The 14,658-nt window shown below is 37.9% G+C and overlaps 1 protein-coding gene across 1 annotated transcript in view; it reads left to right on the top strand.

Moving 5' to 3' along the window:
* Positions 1 to 11,154, top strand: part of LOC308666725 (nardilysin-like) — a gene marked incomplete at both ends in the record, with an annotated part of 48,931 nt that extends 37,777 nt beyond the window's left edge. The window contains 8 exons of the mRNA XM_081325620.1: positions 983 to 1,121; positions 3,692 to 3,739; positions 4,250 to 4,302; positions 5,328 to 5,411; positions 7,238 to 7,328; positions 7,845 to 7,961; positions 10,295 to 10,384; positions 10,960 to 11,154. Coding sequence (XP_081181746.1) covers positions 983 to 1,121; positions 3,692 to 3,739; positions 4,250 to 4,302; positions 5,328 to 5,411; positions 7,238 to 7,328; positions 7,845 to 7,961; positions 10,295 to 10,384; positions 10,960 to 11,154 — 817 coding nt within the window. The remainder of the gene's footprint in view (positions 1 to 982; positions 1,122 to 3,691; positions 3,740 to 4,249; positions 4,303 to 5,327; positions 5,412 to 7,237; positions 7,329 to 7,844; positions 7,962 to 10,294; positions 10,385 to 10,959) is intronic.
* Between the last annotated feature and the right edge of the window lie 3,504 nt (positions 11,155 to 14,658).

Here is a 14,658-nt window from a genome sequence, read left to right as displayed (position 1 = left end):
AGCATACCTTTGATTATGACCTTTGTCAGACGACATAGCAATGCAGCTGTAGGGCAGGGTCATTTGAAGAGTGATATGGGCTAAGAGACAGGACCCAACAGAACAGATGGAGGAAAATTGGTCTGTTCTACCAACGTTGCTGAAACCTCAGGTTGCATACAGAAAACCCCTAAGGACCATCTCAGTCCATAAGAGTGACAGCAGGTCAAAAGCCAGACTACTGAAAGATGAAGAAGCATGAAACTGCAGGAAAAATGCAGTCTTTCTTCCTGGGGAATAGAAACTTAAGAATTAGACCTGCTGCCGAATAAACCAGATTTCTGAAATTCTAAATAACAATTTCAGACTAAGTGCTATAGCTTGCCAATAGAAAATGACCCACTGGTAGAAATGTATATAATTTGTGTTCTCCTCTGTTAGAACTTTGCCCTGTTTCTGCAATTACTTGGAGTCAAACAGGTTTGTATTTTTCTGCTGCTTTGACTGAATTTTGGACCTACAGTGCATCTTACTTACTTTTGCCTCATTCCTTGGTTGCATTTTCAAAGGAAAGCTGAGCAAATTTTGTTTACCTACCAATGTGCTGATTTTTTCACAGGAAAGAAATGCTTTCAAAGTCCTGCAAACTCCTACATCAAAAAAGGAAAATATTTGTAGGTGAAGGTTGAAATGAGGGTTCCCTTGGTGGTCTCTGAGCTTGGTTGTTTTCTTGCAGATGTTTCATTACCCAAACTAGGTAATCATGATTTATCTAGTCTGGGGAATGAAACATCTGCAAAAAAACCCCAATCAAGCTCAGAGAGCACGAAGGATCCCTCATCGATGCTGTGATTATTCACCTGCCAGTGAAAAAATGAAATATCAAAAAGCATAATCAGCAAGTTGGATTGCTTTTTTAAAGAGAGATTTTAGTATGTAGAATAATTTTTTCCATATAAGCTGCTTTGTTACTTTTTTTTTTTTGGTCTCTTTCCTTCTCCAGAAAATTGCAGTTCCATCCTCTAATACACCCATGTCCTATTCAGTTTCGAGTGATAGAGTTGCCTAATACTCACATCCTATGTAAAGTGAAATCTCTTCACATTGGGGATGCAAACACTGATGTCACGGTCTATTACCAGGTGAATTATATCTCAGGATTTGTAATGGATGTTAAGCTGTATAATTAGGGTTAGGGTTAGGGTTAGGGTTATGGTATATGTAAATAATACATTCATATAATAATTTATCCTATGATTCTATATTAAAGTTTAATATAGAATCATAGGATAAATTTAATATAGAATTTAGTAATAGATTATATTAATTACCAGTAGTAAGCAAGACCTCATATCTTTTTTCTTTACATGTATTGTCTGCAAAAGATGGGTTTTGGGTCAAATATTTATGGCCACCAGTGTGACTTTCTTCACCTGCCCCATGACATCCCTGTTGTCAAACACTGGCAGTCTTTTTATTCCAATCCCTTCCTTCAAATGGGCAATTTGAGCATTGCATTAAAAAAAATAGTTTAACCAGGCTGATTGGTGGCTTTGATGATCCAGAGACCTCAGTTCCTTAGAAAAACTTAAGGCAAGAACATATTAAAGGCATTTTTATGGCATATTTTCTTTTTTAATAGATTTTATTAATTTTTAATTAATAAATTTAGAGCTTAGTAAAAAACATTTTGTCTGGGTTTGCATATTTAACATTAGTTTCTTCAATATAAATCTATTCAGTACTACACAATCCATTATTTTTTCCTTGATCTTCCTTTCTTCCCATTTTTTCCCTTTTCCCCTCATTAAACAATTACAATTCTTAGTACTATTAAGGTATACAAAATTAGATATAGACATCTTCATTTTACTGATATTACAGAAGTGACAATAATATCAATTCATAAGTCAATATCTTGTTTTTTGTGCTCTTTTTAAAGTTTGATTTCCCATCAATAAAGCATCTTTGTCAGTTATGATTTTCTCAGTGTTAATTACATTTATATAGCTTAAAAAATTATTCATACCAATCTTCTTATTTTTAAATTTCCCATATCAACAGAAGAAAAAAATGCTATTTTAATTCTGTATCATATCTACCATTATAAAAATCTAGTTATATCTAAGGGTCATCTGTTCTTTTAAACATATTCAAACAAGTGTATTAAACAGATAGTGCCCCCTCTGATAGATCAAATCCTCTGTTTTTTAAGTCTAACTCTTGCTTTTTTTCTTTGCCAAGCAGTTTTCCAGGCCAGGACAATTAAATTGCCCAAGGATTTTCTTTCTATTTTTGTGAAAGCTCCTTGGCATGAGAAAGACAATTTAGGTAGAGTATTTTTTGGGGGGTGGGGGACTCGACTCATCCACATTCCCTAGAAATTTCCCTTGCCTGCTCTATGTTACATTTTCTAGAATCTTCTTCCTTGTCATCAGGTGTATTTTGGAGAAAGGAATAAAGGGTCTCTTGTATTTTCATTGTTATAGCTAGGTCTTAGAGCATTTTATTTGTGTATGGCAGTCCATATTTCCCTTCTCCTATCTCCTCCATCTCTAAGTCCATTTTTTCTGCTTCACCCTCTGATTTCTGGTTTATTTGTTCATACTTTGTAGTTGTTGCCTGGGAGTTTTCCAGTTATAGCTTCAATTTGGAGATTTGGTCCTTTATATCATCTAGGTTATTTTTAGTCTCATTATGGTTTCTTTTTACATCCTCTTTGTGTACAATAATTGTTTGATGAATTTGCTGTAGCACAGAGAGTATTTCCTTCTGAAAGGTATCTCTTTTTTCTTGAGGCATCATTCCTAGAAATCCTCTAGTATTACCAGTCTCTGTAAGAGTGGAACAAAATTTTCTCTAGTTTTCTGGTCTTTTTATATAGCCTTTATAATCCAGTCCTAATAGCAATATTTTATAGTAATCCTTTGTCTCAAGTATCCTGAAAGTTATCAATCAGGCAAGGTTGTAATCCACAATATTCCAAGTGTTCAAAAAGTTCAACATCCCTGCAGCCAGACATATTCAAAGGTCAGATTTTTCTTTCTCTCCCACTAGCTCTTGAGTTTAAAAGTCCAAGCTCAGTAGGTATTTATAGTCCAAAAAGGTCAGGATGGTAAATATGCCAAAATATTTTCCTTTATTGCTAGCTGTTCTCCCTTAAGCTGAAATTCATCAAGCAGCCAAGGAGCTAGTTATAGTGCTGTACTCAAATCCATTTTCCATTCTTAAAACAAAGGGTTGATTTCTTATATTTCTTATATTTCACCTCAATATTTTTTTTCCAAAGAGAAAATGTTAAAAATTTATCTCAGTTCTCATATTTATCAAAACTGTAGCTTTGTATTACTTTCACTTCAGTATTGTGTATTTATGTCCCCCATAAAAAAATTAAAACACCCCTTCTGTTCACATCCGGAGGTTTTAAGCTTCTTGGGAGCCTTTCCCAGGAAATTCAGTTGTAAAATAGTAAAGAAAGGATCAATATTCTCATCCAGTCCTTCTTCATCACCTCTTCGGGACAACTTTAGGCCCTTTTCAGGCCCCCCAGCAGGGCAAAATCAGGCGTGGAAGGCAGAGCTCTGCCTTTCTACATCTCATCTCACTGTGACACAAAACTGGAAATCCTCTTATGGCATATTTTCATTACATTTTGAAATATATACCACATACCTAGATAAATCATTAACCTACTATCACCTAAATTTTTTAGACTGGAGCTAAGAAATTAAAAGACTATACACTGACAGAACTGCTTGTGGTAAGTTCCAATGCCTGTAACTTTAAAAACTAATGCCTGTGTTTGTTCTTTCTGCTTCCTCCTTACTCCCTGTTCTGATGTGGATAATTTTTAATTTATAAGCTGAAGAACTATTGCATTTTTTCAACTGCTTTGTAAGCTGCTTCACCATCTCTTAGTTGTAATTAAAATTATACTTCTCCTCCTTATACCTCTAATTCTAAACATTATAGAAGCAAATCCATTAGTCTATAGTGAAATAAAATCAGGAATTCAATAGCACTTTTTCCTATTCATTTTTTTTTAAAAAATGAACAACATACAGTACCATGAGCTGAAGTTCACTTATCCCTTTTCATAAAAAATTTAATTAAAAAATTCCTCATTTAATTCTAGTTACATGAAAGCCACAATTGTAAAGCTTTCAACAACACCTCCCCTTTTTAAGGAAAAAAAGAATCATGTATAATTTTATAAAAGTGTGAGTTAAGCAAACTATGGTATTTAACTTCTAAATCTGTGGAATTTCAGATGCACATGGAGGAGCCATGCTTTGATTTCCTGAGGACCAAGAATACATTGGGGTGAGTTTTCCACTTCTCATCTTATCTGATCATAGACCGTAGTTTTTATATCTATAGAATTGTTTCCTCTCTCTAAGACTTAGACTTATATACAGTGCTTTACAGCCCTCTCTAAATAGTTTACAAGGTGAGCATATTACCCCCTTTTATATTAAACATGATTTTTTGTATTTTTGTGGTATTTCTCTCTCCAGATAATACCTTTGGAAGCAAAAAAAATGGATGGATGGATGGAAGGAAGGGAGGGAGGGAGGGAGGAAAACCTTTTTATAAAATTAGTGGGAAAACCCCAAAATAATAGTTATTAATTAGGAAACACAATGTGAAAGATCTAATTATTCCCTTCCTAAACTGTAATCTAGCCATGTTTACTCAAAAGTAGGTTCATCTGAAATCACTGCTTTTAAACATCAAATAAGTCTGCAAGATCATTGCTTCTCAATCTTGACAGATTGAAGCCTTGTTGGCTGGGAAACTTTAGAAGCTGAAGTACACCCATCTTAAAGTTGCCAAGGTTGAAAAACCCTACTATAGAATACTTCTGCTCCCACTTTTGAAAAAGCAGATGAAAAAATGCCATAACTTTGGCTTTGAACTTCCTACTATTCCATCTGTGAATTAGGTCCTTAATGAACAAATTCACAATCATGGATATTAGAGCAGAATAAGCGATACCTATCCAAAGGTCTTCTAATCTGTTACCTTTTAGATGTTTGATGTTGCAGCTCAGTGTGGATGATTTAACATTGGAGAAAGGATCCAGGGACAGGTAGAGTTAACCCGGCTGATGGAATGGGCCATCACTGTCTCTTTCCTCTCCCATGAAGTCTAGAAGATGGAAAGGCTTTGATTAAATCACTAGTTCAAAGCTCTAACTCTAGTAAATCACTGAATGTTGGCTTCCATGAAGTTTCAACAAGCATATAGGTTTAATAGGAAAGCTAATGTATATTAATACACTCTAATTAATAGTTTGCATAAAATGACTTCTGAGTCTGGAATATTGTTCTGTTCATTTGTTTTAGTTACCATGTCTACCCTGCTATAAGAAATACTTCTGGGATCCTGGGTTTTTCTGTTACCGTAACAACACAAGCAACCAAATATAAGTACGTCTCTTTTTTTTCATATCAAGTAAATGTTATATTGCTATTCTGGAACTGTTAATGGCTAATCATTCTTGAAAAACACTGACATGTTTAAAACAGCTAATTCTCCATTACAAATGTTTCTGTTGCTTCGTTTTAAAGCTAAGAGGTTTAATGTATTTGCTGAGATACATTTCCAAAACAAGCCTACCTACTTAAATGGCCTGACCTATAAGAGATAGGAATGCCAATCAAATTTATGGTCCAGATCCTGGTACATTAAAAAGAAAGTTACCAATTCATAGCAGCCACTAAATAAAACTCCACAGCATACCTTCACTGAATTTTAGCTGGATTGGGATTTTTCTAAAAATGAAAAATGACTTTAGCTTAACATAATCTCATACAGTCCTATACTTCATAAATTACTTTGGAATATACATGTCAGGCTTAATTTTTTTACATCATGAATTTAGAAGATCTGGAGGTAGCATGTTTTCATGTTATCTACATGAAAACCAAGAATATTGCAGGGAACATTAATTTGAATTAGGTAGAAGGCAATTCTTTCTGAGAAAATTCATTACTATTATCATTCTCTTCTATAAATAAAGATCTTTATTTGTGCATAAATGTGTATGCATATACACACACAAACACACACACACAGAGAAAGGGAGGTGTCCTTTTAAGGACAACACAAGGTTTTTAAAAATAAATACTTCATGAAAGAGAATTGAATTTGCCAGAAAGACAAAGATGCGATTATTGTTTAGAAATGTGCTAAACTGCAGCTTTAGACATGCTGCTTTTCAATATGCAAATTATATTTTATTAAGAACATAAGAATTGCCAAGGACTCTCTTAAAACTTGTCAAGAAGAGACAACCAAATAATTATTAGTTTCGCAGCTGGATATTATTTTCTAAAAGTAAACTATTTTTTCCCTATTTTTAGTCTGGATACATAAGCAACACAAAAGGAAAAAAAGAATACAGCTAGTCTCAATTTACAACAATTCATTTAGTGACCATTCAAAGCTATAATGGCACTGAAAAAAAGTGACTTATAACAATTTTTCACATTGTCGACTGTTGCAGAATCCCCATGGTCATATGATCAAAATTCAGACTCTTGGCAATAGGTTCATATTTATGATGGTTGCAGTGTCCAGGAATCATGTGATCACCTTTTGTGATCTCCTGATAAGCAAAGACAATGGGGAAGCCAGATTCACTTAACAGCTGTGTTACTAATTTAACAACTGCAGTGATTCACTAAACAAGTATGGCAAGAAAGGTTATAAGATGGGGAAAAATTCACTTAACAAATGTCTCACTTCACAACATAAATTTTGGGCTCAATTATGGTCATAAGTTGAGAACTAACTGTATCTTGGTGGAAAATAAAAGATGGTCTAATCAGTTTAGTAGAGATGGTCATGTTCCCTGCCCTCTCAGCAGATGGAAGGAATAATTTCACTGGTGAAAATTGCTGAAATCTAATCTTCATTTGACTCTGATTAGTGTTTCATGCCCATTATGGCTTACTTCCTATAATACAATTGGTCCACATAAATTCAAATCAATCTATTGCTTGGGTTCCAATTTCTTCCAGATTCACTACTGTGTAGGTTTATTGGTTAAGGATGAGAAATCTCATGATTAAGGGGACAAATATTTGCTGGCAGTCAATAGATCCTTGATCATCTCTGATTTACATGAAAGGCAGCTTGTTCAACCTCCACTAAAATCCATAGCTGAACCTACGTAGATAAGACTAAATACTGCACAGGTGGCAATAAATATCTTCCAAGATCATATTACGTCTTTTATTTTTATTTTTAGTTCTGAATATGTTGACAAAAAAATAGAAGAATTTTTTGCACACTTTGAGGAAAAACTCCAGAATTTGTCTGAAGAAGAATTTCTTGCTCAGGTATAGATTACAATGTATGATTTAGATCACAGAAAGGTAACCTTATGATCACCAGATATTTGTAGTTCAAATCTCATTAATCTTAGTTTACTTAATGGCAAAACAACTGGAGGTTGTCAAGTTACTTGTTCCCACTTTAAATAGCACATTATTTTCAAGCAATTTGTAGCAGTCACCCTGGCTTGTCATAAGAGCTGTTTAATCTGCATCAATTAATGAGTTAAATTTAATCCCAAGCAGATCTTGTTCATAGGTATTTGTTGACTTTCTTATTCTGAGATTGACACAATGTCCTAGAGAGGATTCATGACAATGGGGCCACTCTAGAAACACCCACTCCTATCTGCTTAGTTGTTCTTACTCCTGCTGTGAGTGGCAATTGAGAAAGAAGGAATATACGTATTCTGTTTTTAACTTCACTAGGCCACCCAGAGTCATTTTTGAAGCTGGTTAGTCTAGCAATTGGCTAAATAAATATTTCCTTTTTCAAACTGAAAGGAATAGTATGTTTCACAGGTCTCTGCTCTAATCAAGCTTAAGCGGACAGATGACTCCCATCTTGGAGAAGAAGTAGACAGAAACTGGAATGAAGTGATTACTCAACAATATGTCTTTGACAGACTTGCCCGAGAGGTAATAAATGGAAAGGATTACTAGTTTCATTCTTTCAAAATTTGTAAAGCTTTACGTAGGCAAAATATGCATGTAGGCATGCATACTTTCACATACACTTTTTATAATTAAACCATAAAGGCAATCTGGTTCATAATCAGCAAAAATGGAAAATTGAGACATTTTGTTCTGCTAGTCTGAAGGGACAGAATTGGAGTTTAAGTGGTTCTCGACAAATGGTGAAAGCATGGTTAAAATGGAAAGATAGGAGATCTACGCTTCTTAAAATCATGTTCTGTAAGAAAAATAAATATACAACTCATCACAAGTGTCAACGAACAGCTTGTTTTCCACATGAATATTATCTCATTGTAGGTCATGTGTGAGACAGCAGCAAATGAAGCCTTCAAAATCTTAAAAAGTGGTTAATGGGAAAAAGTTTTAAATACAGCCTTCACTGCTGTATCTTTTTTTAGTCAGGATTAGTGAAAATAAACATCGAGTCTGCCTTTTTACTCTTAACCCAGAGGAGTCTCTTCTGATCCATTATACTTCTAATCCTCGCATGTTTCTTTTTTCCTCTTTTTGTTATATGTCAAAACTATGCATTTATGAGAGCCAATTCTCAGTCCCAAGGGTATTACAAATATATAATTGTTGCAAAGCAGGGATCTCAAAAGACAATTCCTCTACCAGGAATGTGTGTCTGCAGTATATTTTGCTTATTCAGATTATAGGTTTTTACTTGGAAGTGTCCCTTAAAGGGCATACTTAGGACTTCAACTCCAAGGTGAAGCATAACATACAATAAAGAAAAGATTTATTGTAGTATTCAAAATATGACAAAATAGCATAATAGCAGATTTTGGTTCTGATAAAATGTTATTAAGTAACTTAAGCTTCCATTCTTCTTCTACTATGAAATTACAAATAAGAAACATGACATTCTCAGGCATCTGCATTCAGGATCTGATTGACCCAAGCTTTTTAATTTCACTAGATATACATGACATTGTTTTGGACATCTTTCCCCCTCAACATCAGACAAAGCTTGATCAGTTTTCATTTTTCAATCCAAAGAAAAATGAGACCTTCTTTTTGACCAAACAAGGAAGGAAGGAAGGAAGGAAGGAAGGAAGGAAGGAAGGAAGGAAGGAAGGAAGGAAGGAAGGGATAGCAAAGAAAAAGATGGCAAAAAATGGAATGAAAGAAACTTCAGAGAGGCATACCATTATTTGGTCAATAGACAGATTCATCTATTAATTATTATATAACAGAGTGTATATATTGAATCTTTCAATTAAGGAAAGGCTTATATTTCTTTCTAGGTCTATATTTTTGTTGTCTTGTAAATTTACTACTGTATACTGCCTGGAATCACTGAGTTGGGCAGCCATACAAATTTTCTTAAATAAAATAACAAGAGTTCATTATGAGTAAGTGGCAGCAAGAACGCTGCAATTATTTCTAACCATAATGCTTGAAATCAGTGGTAGGATTCAGCCAGTTTGCACCACTTTGGCAGAACCGGTAGCTAATTTTTTGTTGCCCAGGCCCAGAATGGATTCCGGAAGTGGCATCCACACAAAGAACTGGTTGTTCACATATTTGAATCCCACCACTGGTCTGGAGGCTGAAACTTATGAGGAACGGTTGCAGGAACTGGGCAGGCCTAGTCTAACGAAGAGAAGAACTAGGGGTGCTACATGACAGCAGTCTTCCAATATTTGAGATCCTGTCACAAAGAAGAAGGGGTCGATCTCTTCCCCAAAGTACCTGAGAGCAAGACAAGAAGTAACAGATAGAAAATTATCAAATAGAGGACCAATCTAGAATTAAGGAGAAATTTCCTGACAGTAAAAACAATAAGTGGAATAGCTTGCCAAGTTGTGGGTGCTCCAACACTGGAAGTTTTTAAGAAGAGATTGTGCAACCATTTGTCCAGAATGGTATAAGGTCTCCTGCAGGGGGGAGGAGGAGGAGGAGGAAACAACTTCCTTGGAAACCTATGCTAAAGATGGTTTTGTGAGGATGCCATCTCAAATTTAGTATAGAACATATACACATGACTAGTTGTTCTAGTTAGAACAAACTGATGCAACTGGAGTGGGCAGAGTGTTTCTTTTTTCATATACTACTCCATGCTGTGTGAAAATTTCACTGCTGAGGCCTTCCTGCTTTCCTTTTTGCTGTCAAATAAACAGTTAAAAGTTGCCATCTTTTGGACTTTTGTCTGAAGCACACTTTTTGTTCTGATAAAGCAAGCAACAAAATTGAGTCAAAGTGGTTATACTGTAAAACTTGCATAACTTTGCTTGGTGATTCTAAGGAATTCTGTTCTCTGTGGCTTATAGATTGTAGCACTAAAAAGCCTTACTAGAGCCCAGCTGATTGACTGGTTCCTACATTTCAGGAGAAAGCATAGGGGAGTTTTGAGCATCCATGTAAGTATTTCCAGAAACACAAACTTATGGTGAAGTAAAAAGAGAAATGAAAAAGCGGATTTTTTTTAAAAAAAGATAGAAAATAGATTAAATTAAATTAACAGTTCTGGTCTTTCACACTACTGGATCCAACAGCAGCTCCGTTAAGCAATTGCTTAAAAAAAATTCTGACAAGGCAACGTACCCTTCAATAGAAAAAAGATTCTCCATCTCTGGTTTTTAAGCATAAATAATTTTGCCACCAGCAGAAGTCTTATACTACAAAGTCTCATGCCACTTTTGCTTCTGCTTGCTTCTGAAGCAAGCTTTTTTTTTGGGGGGGGGGCAAATTTTTCCTATGTTATATCATCTATATATCATGAAATAATTTTTTATTCACCTAAATTTTATGGACCAGTTTGTGGTGTGTCTTTTGATTGTTCTCCAAAAGAATTGTCCTTTGCTAGGAAATTAGGAAAGTCAAGATTTTTTTTAAAAAAAATAATTGTTTGCTGGACAATAGACTGCTTACCTTTCTTCGTTCCAGTTGTTTGCTGATCTTAAGTAACCTTTTGATTTTTGATGAAAATTTTCAGGTGACAGGCTATGGTAAACAAGAAGGAGATTTGAATGTTAGACCTACTTCCATTGTCCAAGAATCTATGTTTAGCAGACAACCTCAACTGACCTTTTTGCCTTCTTCTCCTCTGTTGAATATCCCCTCTATACTGGACATCAGAGCTTTCATCTCAACTCTTAACATTCTTCCTTATCACAAGATACTAAAGTAATCTGCAAGATACTAAAATAAACTTTCATCAACTCATTCTCAAGCTTGCTGGTGTCATGGTTTCACAGTCTGGTACCTGCAATTATTTTGCAGACAACCTTGTTCGAGGAACTGAGGAAAACAGGATAGAAAAATTCTGTGTAATTTTTTTTTTCACCAAATCCTCAGCCTCTGTTTTCCTCCCATTTTTTCCTCTGTTCTTTTTCTGCTTCTTTTATGCTTGCACTGACATTTCTTTAATTTCTTTCTCTTTGGGGCTAAATAGTTAGATAGTGCAGGTTATTGTTGCTTATGTCCTTATAAGCTGTAGTGAAATAAGGAGTCCTTGATGCTCTCTGAGGTTGGTTGCCCTAATTGGGATATTGAAACAACTACAAGAAAATAATCAAGCTCAGAGAACACCAAGGACCCCTCATTTCAACCCTCAGTTCCAAATATTCTCCTTAGTGTAGCAAAAAGCATGACCTAGGATAGTGTGTATGTAAATGTATATATGTATCTGTGTGTGTGTGTGTGTGTGTGTGTGTGTGTGTGTGTGTGTGTGTGTGTGTAGTTGTCCTATATTAGCAAAGACAATCCCTTTGCCGGAAAGCAGAGATCAGAATGTCCAGAAGCAGGCAACATGGACTAAGGCAGATAAATGATTTGGTTTGAGAAGAGATCTGTACTCTTATTTATTGACAAAATGTATAGAATGTGAAGGCAATTTTGGATACAACCATAAACAATGTTATTGGACCTTAGTTCAGCTACCTGTCTTTCTGGATTTGTTCTGGTCAGCATAAAGTTAAGTTGAGAATATAAATTCAGAGGTTAACATTTTGTCCACTAATAAGCTATACCGATGATTCAAATGGAAAGGCAGACAAAATATATAATTGTAAAATATTGTACAATATTATAGCTTTGATACATAAACATTTATTTCATGAGATGTATAACCTATTCCCTTCAGGAAGTTAATGTAGTCTCCACAGCACTCTGTCTTCCCATTTTTTTCACACTTCCACCAGTAGCAGTATGTAGAGATGAGATAGCAGGAACGGCAGAAGGAAATATATCTAGCTAGGGTTGAACTGTGGAGTCCTTCATGCTCTCTGAGCTTCATTACCCAGCTAGGTAACATTATCAGTGCCAGATAATAAAAGCACTGATGAAGGTATTAGTGATGTCACCTACTTGAGTAATGAAACATCTGACAGCAAACCAAAATCAGAGGGCAACAAGAACTCTTCATATCAGGAACAGTTCTAAACTACCCAGTGGAGAAGAGGCATGAATTCAAGAATCCCTAGTCTTTAGAGCGCCTTAACCAATATATTAGATTGGATCCTCTTTTAAGCCTTCTGGAACCTATGCTTTGTGATGGAATTGGGGAAATTATAGCATCATTTGTATTTTCTGGGTTTATATAAATATTTGAAGACAGGCAATCTTCTATTCCATAATTTATTTTATTTATTTATTTAGTTACATTTATATACCGCCCTTTCCCTGAGGACTCAGGGCGGTTAACAGGGAATTAAGAAATCCACCATACAAAAATTAAAAACCAAATTAAAAAATATTAAATTGACCCTGTACACTTAAAAACCCCAATTAAAAATTTCTCCTCAGCCTGGGCCCGAGAGCTCAAAGAGCCAGGTCTTCAGGCCCCGGAGGAATGATCGGAGGTCGGGGGCAGTTCTCAGCTCCACCGGCAGCTGGTTCCAGAGGGCAGGCGCTCCCACCGAGAAGGCCCTATCCCTGGGTGTCACCCGCCGGCAATCTCTCACCGGCAGAACCCTGAGCAGACCCTCCCTGTGGGAGCGCACTGGGCGAAGGGTGTTTGATGCCGGCAGCAGGTGTTCCCTCAAATAACCCGGACCCAGGCCATGTAGGGCTTTATAGGTAATAACCAGCACCTTGAATTTCACCCGGAGGGCAACCGGAAGCCAATGCAGCTCGCGGAGTAGAGGTGTTACATGGGAGTATCGGGAAACCCCCATTACAACTCGCGCGGCCGCATTCTGCACCAGTTGAAGCCTCCGAGTGGTCTTCAAGGGCAGCCCCATGTAGAGAGCGTTACAGTAGTCCAAACGGGAGGTCACAAGCGCATGAGTAACTGTGCGTAGGGCGTCTCAGTCCAGATAGGGACGCAACTGGCGCACCAGGCGAACCTGTGCAAAAGCCCCCTGGTCACGGCTCCTATATGGTCTTCAAAATTGAGCCGTGAGTCCAGGAGGACGCCCAGGTTGCGAGCCCTATCAACGGGGGGTAACACCTCACCCCCCATCATTAAGGATGGAATAACTTGGTTAACCCGAGATGCCGATATGCACAGCCACTCAGTCTTGGCGGGATTGAGACGAAGCCTGTTTCTCCCCATCCAGACCTGAACCGCCTCCAGGCACCGGGACATCACGGAGAGGGCATCACTGGGTTGGTTCGGGGTGGAAAGAAAAAGTTGGGTATCATCAGCGTACTGGTGATACCCCACCCCAAAGCCACGAATGATCTCGCCCAGCGGCTTCATATAGATGTTGAACAGGAGGGGCGAGAGAACCGACCCCTGAGGAACTCCACAAATGAGAGACCTCAGGGCGGATCTCTGCCCTCCCGTCAACACCGACTGCGAGCGGCCCTGGAGGTAGGAGGAGAACCACCGTAGAACGGTGCCTCCCACTCCCAACCCCCTGAGACGCCGCAGCAGGATACCATGGTCGATGGTATCGAACGCCACTGAGAGATCTAATAGGACCAGGACAGAGGAACAACCCCTGTCCCTGGCCCTCCAGAGATCATTCACCAGCGCGACCAATGCCGTCTCCGTGCTGTGTCCGGGCCTGAAGCCCGATTGGTACGGGTCCAGATAATCAGTTTCCTCCAGGAACAGAGGGAGCTGATGCGCCACCACACTCTCAACAACCTTCGCCAGAAAGCGAAGGTTGGAGACTGGACGATAGTTGTTTAAAACAGCCGGGTCCAAAGCAGGCTTCTTGAGAAGGGGTCTCACCACCGCCTCCTTCAAGGCGGCAGGAAAGACACCCTCCTTCAAGGAAGCAGTTATTACTGCCTGGAACCAGCCTCGTGTTCCCTCCCGAGCCGCATAAGCTAGCCAGGAGGGGCACGGATCCAACAAACAGGTGGTGGTGCTCAGTCTCCCCATGATCCTGTCCACATCATCAGGGGAAACAGGATCAAACTCAGTCCAGATAACGTGCTCAAGACCGCCTGATTCCTCCACATCAGACTCTGCCCAGTCAGAGTCCAAGCCGGTCCGGATCCGAGCGATTTTGTCCACCAGATGATGACTAAACTCCTCAGCTCGTCCCTGCAAGGGATCCTCTCTCACCTCCTGGTTAAGGAGGGAGCGAGTCACCCTAAACAGGGCGGCCGGGCAATTATCTGCGGACGCGATAAGGGCGGCAAAGTAGTTAGACTTCGCCGTCCTTATCGCCGCAAGATAAGACCTTATAAAGGTTCTTAACTGCAATCGGTCGGATTCGGATCGGCTGGATCTCCA

This window comes from Vipera berus (genome assembly GCF_964194415.1).
Source record: "Vipera berus genome assembly, chromosome: 3".
Taxonomy (NCBI): Eukaryota; Metazoa; Chordata; class Lepidosauria; order Squamata; family Viperidae; genus Vipera; species Vipera berus.
This window is presented reverse-complemented; position numbering and strand designations above follow the sequence as displayed.